This window comes from Trachemys scripta, chromosome 12, assembly GCF_013100865.1.
Source record: "Trachemys scripta elegans isolate TJP31775 chromosome 12, CAS_Tse_1.0, whole genome shotgun sequence".
Taxonomy (NCBI): Eukaryota; Metazoa; Chordata; order Testudines; family Emydidae; genus Trachemys; species Trachemys scripta.
Genome location: NC_048309.1, coordinates 10,084,071 through 10,097,765, shown reverse-complemented (window position 1 = coordinate 10,097,765; position 13,695 = coordinate 10,084,071). Strand labels below are relative to the sequence as shown.

The 13,695-nt window shown below is 41.7% G+C and overlaps 1 protein-coding gene across 2 annotated transcripts in view; it reads left to right on the top strand.

Moving 5' to 3' along the window:
* The first annotated feature begins 486 nt into the window (after positions 1–486).
* The window catches only part of PHACTR3 (phosphatase and actin regulator 3), a 164,927-nt gene continuing 151,718 nt past the window's right edge, over positions 487–13,695 (top strand). For both annotated transcript variants that reach the window (XM_034787667.1, XM_034787665.1), the window contains exon 1: positions 487–908. In XM_034787667.1, coding sequence (XP_034643558.1) covers positions 800–908 — 109 coding nt within the window. In that variant the 5' untranslated portion in view covers positions 487–799. The remainder of the gene's footprint in view (positions 909–13,695) is intronic.

The window sequence follows — 13,695 nt, the reverse complement described above, 5'->3', positions numbered from 1 at the left end:
CCCCCCCCCTCCGCCCCATTCACACGCACCCGCACAGATCCTGCTGGGCTGATCTGATTGGTCACATGACAGCAGTCCCCCCCCCCGCCAGGGGCTGCTCCTGACTCGCAACCGAGGGGGTGGGGGAAGATGTGTCTGGGGGGAGGGGAGATGGGGGGGTTGAAATGCAAACAGCGACAGATTAACAGTAGGACACCCCCGGCTTCCTTCCCCTCCTCCCACCCCCACCCCTCACAGGGTCCCCTAGCCGCGCACACCTGCTGCTGCCCTCTCTTTGTGCAGTGCAGGTGTCCCCCCCTCCCAGCCCCCTCCCCACCCCACTGTGATGTCACATTCCCTCTCGCGGGGCATGATGGGAGAATCCCAATGTTTTCCAACAGATGCGCTAAGAAGAGCAGCAGATTAAAGCAATTGCAGGAGCGAAGATTTTGTTATTGGGTGGAAGGGGGCGGGAGGGGGGCAGCAAGGGGGAGGGGAGAGCCCAGCCCCAGCTCATGCCAGCCCCCCACGGAGCAGCCTGAAAGCAGCCCCCTGAGCGGCACCGGGAGAAAGTTCGCCAATGAGTGGCAATAGGAGCCCGGTGCATTAGGGGCATCTCTGCGGCTGCTGGATGGTGCAGGTGGGGAGCATTGACGGGAGCTGGCGGAAGGAGGCCGGGGAAGATGCTGCCGCGGCAGGGGCTGCCTGGCTGAAGCTGCTGGCGCTCCGGACTCCGTCCCCCCCTTCCCCATTGTGACCTTGGCTGCCTCCCGTTCCATGAGCGCTTCGTCCTCCCCCCGCCTCTGAGACCCCCCCACCTATGGCTGCAGCGGAAGAAGGGACCGGCTGTTTTCTCCCGAGAGGCAGGTCCCAGAGTGACCCCAGCGTCCTCACAGACTGCGCTGCCCCTGAAGCCGGAGAGAACCCAGGTAACAGCCCCCCCCCCCCAACAGAGCCGGGGGAAGAGGGGCGTGGAGAGAGGGGGGGACGGGACGCAGAGGGGGGTCCCTCTGCCATCTGCTGCAAACCTGCCCGCCCAGGCACGGCAGGAAATTAGGGGCATATTCCCCGCAGTAAATCCTGAAATGATGCAGGGGCTTAGCTGCAAACAGGATTGCCTCAGAGCCTCCCTGGTGCCTGGCAAGCCCGCGACTGCCTGCAAACTCCGCGTGCATCGGGGAGGGAGGAGCGGGGCTGAGATCAGAGCCTGCCCCCCCCCCCCACCTCTCTCGGACTGCATGGGAGGGGTACCTCAGGGCCCGCAGCTCTAGAGCTACCTGGAGCCCAGCATCGGCTGCTGACAGGCATTTCTCAGCACAATAACGGCCCTTGTGTGGACCCACGCAGGTGGCAGCCTTGGGGAGAGCTGCAAGAGCTGCTTTAGCACAGGGGGGTGGACACTCTTCCCCCCCACCCCCTAGCCAGTCCTCCCCTGCCACGAGAAAGCCATGGGGCAAGCAGGGCAGGGATCCAGCCAGGACTGAGGTTCATGCCTGCACCCAGGGAGAGGCCCTGGAGTGAGGAAGGCAGAGTGGCTGGATGTAGAAGCTACAGCCCTAAATGCAGAAGGCAGTACTCCTACCTAGGCCAGTGATTAATACTTTGATTCAGGCTTATGCATAGCTGATTTATTACTGTCTGGAGGGGGAGAAAAGGGTCCAGTTCAACAGAAGGGAACAGGCTGTTTGGATAGGATCACCATGGAGACAGGAGGAAGCAGAGTAATAATTAAATTGCCCCCCTCCCCCCAAGAAGGTAATTTTCACTTCATACAGAGAAGTATAATCATCTTAAGAAGTGTAGTGGCAGAGAGGACTGAGGTACCAATATTCAATCACACTATTCTATTTATAAATGAAAATGAATTATTTCACCAGCACCAGCTAACAAACATTTTTAGCTTAGCTTCACTTTAAAGAATAGTTCTTCCATTAAATACAGATGTCTTTAGTGGTGACGGTATAATTTCAAAGTGCCAATATCAAAGTGATGAGGATCCTTTGGAATAAAGAAAAGGTTGGCTCTGCTGGGTGAAGATTTCCTCTTGAGTCAACTCAAACTCCACATAGCTTGAGTGTGATGTGCTTGCAAGGAAAGGCCCAACAAGTAACTGGAAGCAGAGGCCATTTACCCTGACTTTATATAAACAGTGGACCGTTTATGAGCTGTAAGGTTTCTTTGTGAGGGTTATTGACATACGGAATGACTAAACAAAACAGGGTAAGCTGTGTGGTTTCTACCACCCTGAGACAATGAAAGATGTGTAAATCTTAGTGGCCCAATATATTGAATTCTAAACATAGAACTCAGGGCCTGACCCCAAAGCTAAAGGAAGCCAGTAGAGAGGTGCCTCTTGAATTAAATGGGTTTTAGATCAGGCCTTAGTTCCTCTTTTGCAGATTGTGATTAAACACTCCCAGCCTTCTTTGATGGGTCTGCTTGCCAAAATCATTCCCAGAGAAGCAGACTATACGTTAATAATTATGACAATTTTAAGTTTGATTAGTTTTCCTTATCAAACAATTCTGAACATCTTTGTAGCTCTGCAACTAGATGAAACAATGAAATTAATGGAAATGATAGAGGATTTCTCTGATGCCCAATTGTGGTCGTACCCCACATAAAGGGAACAAAGGATGCCTCTAACATGAAGTGCTAGACTTTCTGCTTAAGGGACAATACTGACTGAAAGAGAGGAATCTATGCTTCTGCTATTTGATTTCTGGAGGCAAAAGTGACTAGTGAAAGGAAAATTATATGCATACATTCTAATTTCAGCCCTTTCTTGTATATTTCAAAACAATCAATCAATGTGGGAAACAGCAAATGTAACAGAATCTAATTTTTAAAATCTATTTGATATAAGGGAAAATAAACACATGCTTTTTTTGAAAAGAGGTACTATTAACAGCACATTTTCTTCAATGAAAATGCCATAATTTAAGACCAAACATCCCAGTGGCATGGCAGCTGCTGCACCAAGTATGCAAAAAAATCTCCCCCTCTCCAAAAAATATACTGCAAAAGCATTATAAAAGGCAACAATACCTACAGCCTGTGTATAGTGTTGTATTATGCAGATTAAGGAAACCCTACATACATTTTTTTATTTTTTCATGTAATTTACAAATATGGATTTTGTTAGCAAACAGTTAACATCTAATGTTAGATGTTACATCTAATGTTTTCAGTACTAGTACTACTTTACCTGCAAAATTACAACTTTTTTGCCACCTAATTTGTGGACAAATTGTTTTTCTCTCTATTTAAAAGATTTAAGCATAATTTATACCAGGCTATGAATTAGCTGTCATCCTACAGAGTTACATTTTCATCTTACTTCCTTACTAATAGAAAGAATAATAATTTGGTTTTGTGTTTAGTTCTAAAACCAAACACACATATCTATGGACGCAGAGTCAAAATAACGTTTAGACCTGATCATTCTACAATGTAATGTTTACATTTATATCCCAATCCTGCTTCCATTTAAGCCTTGCTTTAGACATCAGAGGAGTAGAACTGGGTCCTAATTTCAACTTTTAGGTTTCTGAACTGTATTTAAAAGTAGTGGCCTAGTTAAAAACTCAGGCCAAAAGAGATATTATTTATACTTCAAGTTATACAGACAAAAGTGCCAATAGCAAACTAGAATTCTACAAAATTTACAATGTTTACAAAAATATGATTTTTAAGATATGCATGGCAAACTTTAGCATCACAACATAAATCACGTACAGAAAAAGTAATCTGCATGGGTGTGAAGTACTCTGACTCTATTAGGGGGTTTGTGATCTAATAAGAGTTAGAGGATGATGCTTAAAGAAAGCAGTTATCCATGTAATTGGGCGGTTAACCTAACTAAATGGCTTTTATAAAGGAAGATAACCAATATCACATCACTGACCTTGGCAAAAGCACAAGGGTAACATTTATTCAAGGATGAATTATGGGGAAAAAAATCCAATATGTTAGGCACAAACATATGGCTTTCCTTCAGCACCTGGCATACAGATTTTGTTCTTGGATTAAACCTTTACTGAGGACCAGTCACCTTGACCTTGTGGTTGTGTTCGACTGTTTTTTTCTTAGTGGAGGGACACTGAGTATTCAATTTTTTAATTTTATTTTTTTGGCCACGAAGACTTGGATTTAATTGAACAACTGGAGGGCTGAGCAGCCTTCTGCTCCAACGTTTACTTGGCTGTGTCTACACTGGAAAAATGCATCATGATAGAAAATGTGGTAACAGATATTAGTTAACATGTTTTCTAGAGTTTCATTTCCCCGGTGTAGCCATGGCCTTTGTTTAAGCAAGTTGCATATCCCTTCTCTTGATCTATGAAGTCCCAGTATGAGTGTTTTTTGGCCCCATCGTTAGCCAGGAGTACATGCAGTGACACTGACATCAGAAGATGCAGAGGCAATACCCTTTAGTTTTCCATCCATCCATCCAAGAGAGCTCAGTTCTGGGGCAATATCAGTTTTTCAGTGAGCTCCTGCTTTTTATCCAATTTTACAGCCAAGTTGAATGAGGCACAGCAAGGTTATATACTTGCTCAAGTCATATAGCGAATCAGTGTCTCAGCTGGGATGAGAGCCCAGAATGCTTCAGGTAATCACTAGACAAGATCTCCTTCTGGCTAATTTGGACAAGTCAAATGGCAGATTCAGGGACCTTCCTATGAACAGATTGTGCTGAAAGTCTTTTGCCCTATGATAGGAAACTATCTAGTTGGAATTGAAGTCTGTCTTTTTGGGCTGGGGTACTACTTGGAGCCAAATCCTCTGAAGGATTTCCCCAGGTCTGGGATAAGTTATCTTCTTTTTCTTTATATGGTTCAAAAACAAGCTCCTTCTTCCTGTATGAGGAAGGGACATCTAAAGTACCTAATTGGCCAGACTCCATGTAGATACTAAGAGAACTTGCTTGTGCAAATAGTTTCAGAGCTTGATTTTCAGAAGTGCTGAGCACCCACAATTCTGGCTGTTGCCATTCGGAGCTGCAATTGCTCATTATCTCTGACAAAAATCAGGCCCATATTTATGGTGGGGTTTTTATTATACAGTATTCTCTGTACAAATGAAAAGTTATTACCTTGATTTACTACAAAATTACAGCAAATGCACAGGCCAGTGCTAAATTCTGTTCCAAAATCTGCTTTCTAAAATTGTTTTTAAAATGATATGTTAAACGGCATATTATAAAATGTTCCTACAGCAAATAAAAGACATGATGTTCAGTACATGTCGACAACAGGCTTAACAGTAACATGTGTTACTAAATAACAGGCCTACAAATCTGCTAATAATTAGACCCTTCACATGCCTTTAATTAATAACAGCTCCTTGCAGTGATCTTTTATCATATGGCAGCCCTGGTCTGAGAATGAAGTGTAGGTTTTGTCTGCAGTGGGCATCATTACCAAGTGGACATTTCCCAGCTGCAGTGGTTTAACAAGTTTCAATGTAAGGAATGCTGGAAGTAGTGTTGGTAAGAGCGATGGATTGGTTTTTTTTTTTTTTTTTTTTAAGTGGAGCCATCTGTATTTTATCATGAAAAAGAAAATTCAAATAAGTGCATTTTGGGTTGAGATTCAGTGAACTCTTGTACCACCAGTGAGCTCAAGTGACTAGGTTCTTGAAAGCTGGTGAGTTCTTTGCCCTGGTGAGAATGAATACAATATTGCAAATTTAGGGCCTGATCTGTCAATCTTCACTCAGACATGTCTGAGGCACGAGTCACTTGCTGGTTTGTACTAGAGTAACTGGTGGATTCTTTGCAACTTGAAGTCTTTCGGTCAAGATTGGAGGACTTCAGTAACTCATCCAGAGCGTATGGGCCTATTGAATGTGTGGGTGGGTGAGGTTCTGTGGCCTGCAACATGCAGGTGGTCAGACTGATAGACTTTAAGGCCGGAAGGGACCATCGTGGTTATGAATCTATGTTGTCCCATTAAGATCAGTGGGACTTTTTTGCTGAGTAAGGATTGAAAGGGCCAGGTGATTAGGAGCACATTCTAAACTTGGGAGGCCCATAGAAATTCCTCTAACTACACATGGAGCTTCCTTACACTAAGATGCTTGGGATCCAGTCCAGCCTATTAATATTATGTACAGAACACATCTGCGCCATGATCTCATTCAGAAACAGAATTTTGTTTGTTAGTGCAGCATGCTCAGTGCTGGAGCAGTGCATCAATTAGAGAAGGAACACCCCCACCACCATTACCCATTAGGGTTTTCAGATCCTCGTATGACAGGTGTTTTCAAACATAAGACCAGTAGATGTTTAAACAGGGCACAATTCTACAAAAGTGTTTAGGACATCAAGCAAAAACTACGTATCCTATTGCAACTTCAGGGGCATTTAAGTAGACAGCATTTAATTATAACCTAAGTTGAAAGCTGTCAAGAACACTATGGTTAAACACCCTTGCTCAAGAGAAGATAAATGGTGAGGGAAATTTGATTTGAGTCACAGAAGATAGAATCACACAGGGAAAGATGGTGACAACAGAGACTCTGAAGCAATCCTATAAGTCATCTTAAGTGGCTTACACCCATCTCCTACCACCCCTGAAAAAAAAAATGTTTGGGAGTAAGAGGCCATAGAAGAAGAAGTCTGGAATTTAAGACACAAACCAGATCTTAAGATCCTGCACCTATGTCTCAAACAGATGGTGAAGCTGAAATAGTTCCTTCATTGTACATTTCCAGCAATCAAAGGGAAGAGGAGAGACTGGTAGTCTCATTTGGGTCTTAGATCATTAAAAAATGGAACTTCACAGAAAGAGAGAGTAAATTAATGTCAAAGCTTAACTAATGAAGAAAGACAGACAACTATAATAAAATGAGAGTCTACCCGCCCAACAATTTAGATGCAGGGACCATGGGTCCTACAGAATGAAAGAAACCTAATTTGTAGAAGGGCACTATTATGCCAGGCATCACTTACAAAACTACCAAGCTAAAGAATTCTTTTTCAGAATTGACACAATGTTCTTCTTCAGTAACAGATACACGCTACTAACGGTCCATTGTACCTTATCCTTCCTTCAGTGGAAAACCAAGGAACTATTGTAGAACTAACAGTAGTGTTGGCTCTCTTAGCTTCTGTATCAGCTCAGTGCATCAGATTCCTGAGTTCTAGGCGTGGAAGAGATATGCCTCATACATGTCAATATAAAACAGTGCTGTAGGCTCAAGCACTGAGCCTGTTGAAAACTCTTAGTCAGTACACATGAATTCTTTCAATTGCACAATAACTCATGCTGATGTGCCCAAAATCTCACTATATATGGAACATCTTTGTTCCAGATACGCACAGCTGTGTGCATGCCAAAAGTTGATCCAGCCACATAAATAAAAGCAACTAATGTGATCAACATTAAGGCTGGGTTTGGAGGGAGATCCATTAGAAAGTCTACAATACCACCTCTTGTACTCCTCATTGTTTTCCCTTTATCACCTGTCATCATTCAGAAGATGCTGTGGCAAGAGACCTTCGTGAAGTTAGGCAGTTACTTTGCCAGACTGCTCAGAAGGTGAGAGAAACTAGATTTTTTGCTCCTTTTATGTTGTCTCTTTTGGAAGAGGGAGGCATTTATTATTGCTCAGTACAGCACAATGGAAAACATTAGGACATCAGCTATAACTCAACCAACTCTTTAGGGAAAGTCATGAGGAAACAACAGCCAGTACAGGAATACTCTTCATCAGTCTGTCTGTTTTTATAGGCATAACATACACTGGATATGCCGTTGCACTTCCTTTTACAACCCTACTGTGGGTTCCCTTGGCCTCTTCTGGGTTGATGTAGAGTGCTCAGATTTTAGGTTAACATTCATTGCTGTTCTGATTTGTTCCTCCAAATTCATTTTGACGAGTCTAGTAGCATTGGAGACATTTTTTAGGTTAACATTAAACATGTGCTGAAGACCAATCAAAATCTATGGGAGGGTGAGTGTGTCAAGGATGGGAAATTAGTGCATGGTGCTGTGCCAGATCTGTGGCTGGCACGACAGTCCCTTACAGCAGGGACCATTTAGGTCTAATTCTGATCTGTCCAACACGTCAAGTAGATTTTCAAATAGATTACAATGGTCATAAATCACAGCTAATTTATAGTTTAAATACTTCAATCAGGTCAACTATTAATTGCCTTCCCCCCAAGTTCAATGATCCCTGTTTCATCAGGTCTCCATGAGCCAGTGCATTCTATTACTTTTGTTTCTTTGCCCTGGATTGTACTCCTCACACCTTATCTATATTTTTCATCAATTAAGTTGGCAAAAACTGGACCCTTTGCTCCAAATGTGGTGAAACCAGAGGCCTGTAAAGATTGTTTCTTTGGAAAGCAACATGCCCTTCAATATAGACCAGCATTTTAGCCTTCTTCATTGTCATTATCCACTGAACTGAAAATGCCCCTGTCAATATATCCTTTCCCTCCAGTTACTAATTCATTTCCATCTAAATTAAACTGCTTGGGCAGCATCTTTACTTCAGTTTATTGGCACACAATTAATTCTTAGATGTGTGAAATTTCATGATTCAACTCAGAGTCCTTTCACCTAGACTGCGAATGTTCTTCTGGAACTCACCCACATGCCCATGTGTTTTAACCATACCACTGAGTTTAGGGACCACACCTACAAAGATTTTCTACTGCACCTCTCTTTTATTCCTGCATTTGAAGCCAGTGGAACTATGTCCAGGAGAACAAACCTTCATAGGGGTTTACACACAAGTAAAAATATGCATGATAGTAACTTATCTGCATATTTAATAAATCGCATATTCCCTCTGCATCTAGCTTGTTAATACACTCGTTTTAAAATCCAGCTCCCACTAAAGAACCCTGAAAAGCTCCTCCTTGCTGGTTTTCATGAATAGATATCCTTAACTCAAGACCTCTGCTTTCTTCCCACTATCCAGTTTTTTTTATCCTCACCTAACCCATACTTAAGGAGTCAAGTCAGACCGTGGTGGAAGCTGTAGACTTTGAAGTCTTAATGCTGCTTTTACAGCAGTTGAATGAGATTGATGAATATATATATTATTCATGGGGTTTGTTATTTTAAAACTTATCCATGCTGGGATGGTTTCCGGAGTTGGGACATCAGGCAGCTAGCCAGATATTAGAGAAGTCTAGTGTTCTGTAAGTGAAATATAGAACTGCGTGTAAGAAATGTGTTTTACATTTCTCTTTTAATCTAATCCCAAATTTGCCAGCAGTTGGAATGTTATGGAGTAGCCATTTAATACATTTAGAACTTGATATCCAAGATGTGGAAATACTGTATCATATCATTGCTGGTAACCAGAGTTTCAAATGTTAGCTCAGCATCCACAATAGCCTCGTGAAAATAGTTGTAATTTTTTTTATGATTTGTTTGCTTCTGTGGAGCCCTCTGCATCCATAGCGACCCTTGAGGACCCTCTATTTTCACTCACCCCCACACCCTTTCCTTTATATCACAACCACATTTTTCGGTAACAGAAGGAAGACTAGACAGAATTCCTCTTTGGAGCCTGGCAGTGGTTCTCTTAAATTGACGCAAGGTGCTGCTGAAAGCATGTATTCCCCCACCCCGCCCCCACGCACGCACTGAGCATGCTGTTCCTTGGCTCAGTTACCCCCATTTTGACCACCCTCTTGCAAGCAAAGCACATGGAGCATAGGATTGTGTCCAAATGCGGGTGTCTCAGATTGGACTAGGTAGCTCAATCCAGGCCTATCACATAGGGGTGAAAAAAAAACATTGTTTCTAGGCAACTGGGCTAGTAATTTTGAGCTCTAACATCATTTGTTTCCTTTGTTGGTTCAGATTTGATTTTGGCAAAAAAACAGTGCGAGTGCCTTTTGAATATTTCATGTCTCCTTGTTCCAATTGCTGCCTTCTCCATGCACCATAAGAATGAACTCAGTCATGGGCATACAAGTGGCTTTCTTTTCCTTTACCTCTCAGCTGCAGCTTCAATATTATGGCATTGATGCCAAAGGCAGCAGGGATGGCATTACACACTGTGAAAACAATGCATGGTGTTTTTAAAGGCAGTCAGCGATGACAAAGAGAAGCAGAGGATGTCTAGCTACTACATTTACATGTTTCAATGAAAATAAGTTCTTAACCCGAATCTTAACAGACAAGCTTCAAAATGAATATCAAATAAAAGCCCCTTTTCTTTCAAAGCTGCAATAATCACATACATCACACTCAAGGAATTACTGGCCTCTCCGGTGTAGTCCTCTACAAAGAGTGTTTCTGTCTGTTCCCCTACTTGAACACTTCAAATGTTTCCATGCATCATAACAGGGAACAGTCAGAGCTGCAAAAATCAGATGATTTGGGGCCACATCCTGCAGACACAACTACTCTCCTTGGTGGTGTTAATCCATGTTTTCACCCATCAGCTCACAGAGAGAAGACTGATTGTGCCAGGCACTGTACAAACATATAATAAGAGACAGTCCCTACCATAAATAGTTGCAATCTAAAGACAGCCCACAGGGTGGAATAAAGAAAGCTGTTCCCGCATTTTACAGATGGGGAACTGAGTTCCAGAGAGATTAAGCCATTTGTCCAAGGTCTCACAGGCAGTCTGTGGTAGAGCTGGGAAAGGAAGCCTGGCTTCCCGAGTCTTAGTACAGTGCTTAAAGCACAAGATCATCCTCACACCGAATGGGACTACTCACACAAGGAAAATTAATGATGTGCTTAGGTGTCTGACGACTCTGGTCTGTGTTTGTAACCCACAAATACATAACGTGTAAGAGAGAAATGGTGCGGAGGGGGAATGGTGAGGAGGAGAAAAGAAAAACACCCAAGATTGATCTCTCTCTCTCTCTCTCTCATATATATAGATATAGATATTAATTACATACACACCCTACATTTTCTGGTTCTGTGATTTCCAGCATGATTGATAAAAGGTCTAGAAGATTTGATTAGTTATGAAAGAAGAATTTATGGCATTCTGCTCCCAAGAGTCTGATTCAGTATCAGAGAAGTCCATGAACATTCTTGGGCAGGTATGTTTGTGAACAAGTCGCTGATCCCACACCACAAGGAAAGTTGGAGCTGGGAAAAGCCAACTGCAAACTTTCTATTTGTTAAAACTCTTGATCTACAGATGCAGCCTTTGCTCAATATTATTGCATCTGCTTGAAAATAAGGAATCGGCCAGCACTATTGATAACATAGTAAGAGTTGCAATTCAAAGGGCATTGACTCAATCTCACGCAAAGTATCTCGGGATCAGATCCCATGTGAGAGAGAACATAACAGAATGGAAGTTTCATACCTGAGCTGCAAGGGAGCTGTGTCACTTTGTGAAATGTGTTTATATTAAAAAAAAAAAAATCAATGTTCCCTAGAGCTCCTCTTTACATTGCATTTTTAACCCCTTAAAATACCTGACTCCATGATATTTCAAATAGATTTTTTTGAAGTTATACATTTTAATCCTGATTTTCATTCATATATAGGGCATATAAATCAAAAATGAAAGTTAGAATAAATTGAGTTTTGAAGGGTAGATGATTAAAAACAGGAATTTAAAATGGCCATTGGGGAAAATGGAATTTCAGACACTTAAAGCTAACTACCATGTTTCTTTAAATGTGCATGTATATATGTTTGTACAGCACCTAGCACAATGGAATCCTGATCCATAACTGGGGCTACTAGACACTACTGCAATACAATAAGATATTATATACAGGACCAAGATTTCCCCAAGGAATTCCAGCATCTAATGTTGTTGTTGCTGATGTTTTTGTTTCTCTCTCTCAGAACCACCTTTGCAAATTCCATTTTCTAAACTACTTGACCATTTCTTACACCTGGGGCGGGGTAAGAAGGGCAGAGCTGACCATTTGCTGGGACATGGTCCCTGAAATTTAAGATTTTTTCATCCTCATATCTGTACTCTGTTAAACGCCTGCTAACTTAAACAAGGATGCATTTTATTTCTGTAAAGGGGAGTTCTGCTGAGTAATTTAAATTCCTCTCAATATAATTGGCAATTGTGTTCTCATGACCATATATTGGGCTTAATCCATGTGAGGTTCCACCACTGAATAAGGTAGATACATGGTTCATTAACCAGACATGACCAGAAACTGGCCCTACATCTTGGGTTTGGCATCACTTGTTAGATTTAAATATATGACAAGATTTTGTATTTCAGTTTCAGGGATCTAATCCAACAGGGGTTTAATAAAACTGTGTACAAACACCACTTGATTAATTCTAACACTTTTGCAATTAGAAACTCATTTTAACAGAGCCTCTTCTGTGCAACAATCCAGCTCCAGTTTTCAATCACAAGCCACCTAATGGTGGGGGGAAATTGCCATGAATCATTAAGGTTGCAGACATATATATAGCATACTTGAACCTGTATGGAAAGCATTACAAAATATGTAATTAAAGTGAAACACCTGTTGGAGTGTAGGATGCTGCTTAACTTGACTTTAGTAGCAAAGGAGACAGAGTGATCAGCATTGATCTCACATACTGATAGTAACTGGGTTAGACTATAGAGGGCTTGAGGAGTCATTTGTCTTCTCTGGAATTTTACTGTTTGAAACCTTTAAATAGGAACAAGTTATAGAAAAATTAAACATCTGGAGCCTGGCTTTTAAACAAGTTAGGCACAAAGCTTGATTGCACAAATGGTACACAAACCCACACTTAAATTGCAAATGCACAGTCGTTTGATTTCATATACAAATTAGATTAATCACATGCCTAATATTTAAAAACCAGGCTCTGGATATAAATGAAGATGTTTTAGGATTAGTGGGTCAATTATTATTTGTGCAGTACTTTGAACATGTAATGAGTTATATAAGTGATAAGAGATGTTTTTCTAGGAGTTACTAACTGTTTACTTTTGTCATTAGTTAAGTGACTGTAATAATTTTCCACAACCTTTAGCTTTGAGAGTTTTTTCCAGATTGGTCTATTAATGCTGCAGTTAATGGGTTACACGATTTATTTATTTAGAGCCTTCAGTCAATTGTTCCTTGCCAGATTGTGGTTTTTCAAAGTGCAAAGTAATATCTAGAATTAATTACCCTGCCTTCTCTAATCACATCTGCCTTATAAATACCAATAAGTAAAGCAAAATGTGAGGGCCTCATATTGCTTCTTATCTAGAGTTTAAATAATAATGCAGTGGAGCCTCTGTGCCCATTAAATCCAGAGCCTTGGTCTCTGAAATCCACGTTGATTTATAGTCTGTAATGTATACACAATTTACACATGCCCTAGGGAGCTCATAGACTAACCACAGGAAGCAGGTCAATAATTTGATGCTTGAGTCTACATAAATATTTCAATGAGATGATCTTAATCAAAGAGTATCTGATCTTGCTTTTTGGAGTGCACTGTTATTATTTTAACAGATGCAACTCAAACATGTAACCATAGAAACACATATAAGCAATACAGGTTCCCCTGCAGAAAGGGCTGCATGGTGATTACATTTAAAGAAGATATGCTGCACAGCTAGGTTGGTCTGCAAAAGGCGGATTAGATAACCCTTCCCCTGTTCTATTCATTTGAGCACCCTCACTCCATTCTGCTGCTGTATAACCAGCAACAGGACTAGCTTGCAGTGGTGCAGTGCCCTGGGCCAGGCCTGTTCCTCCATTTCTCTCTTCCCTCCCACCCCCTCTCCTCAAGTCAGATCCCTTTGGTC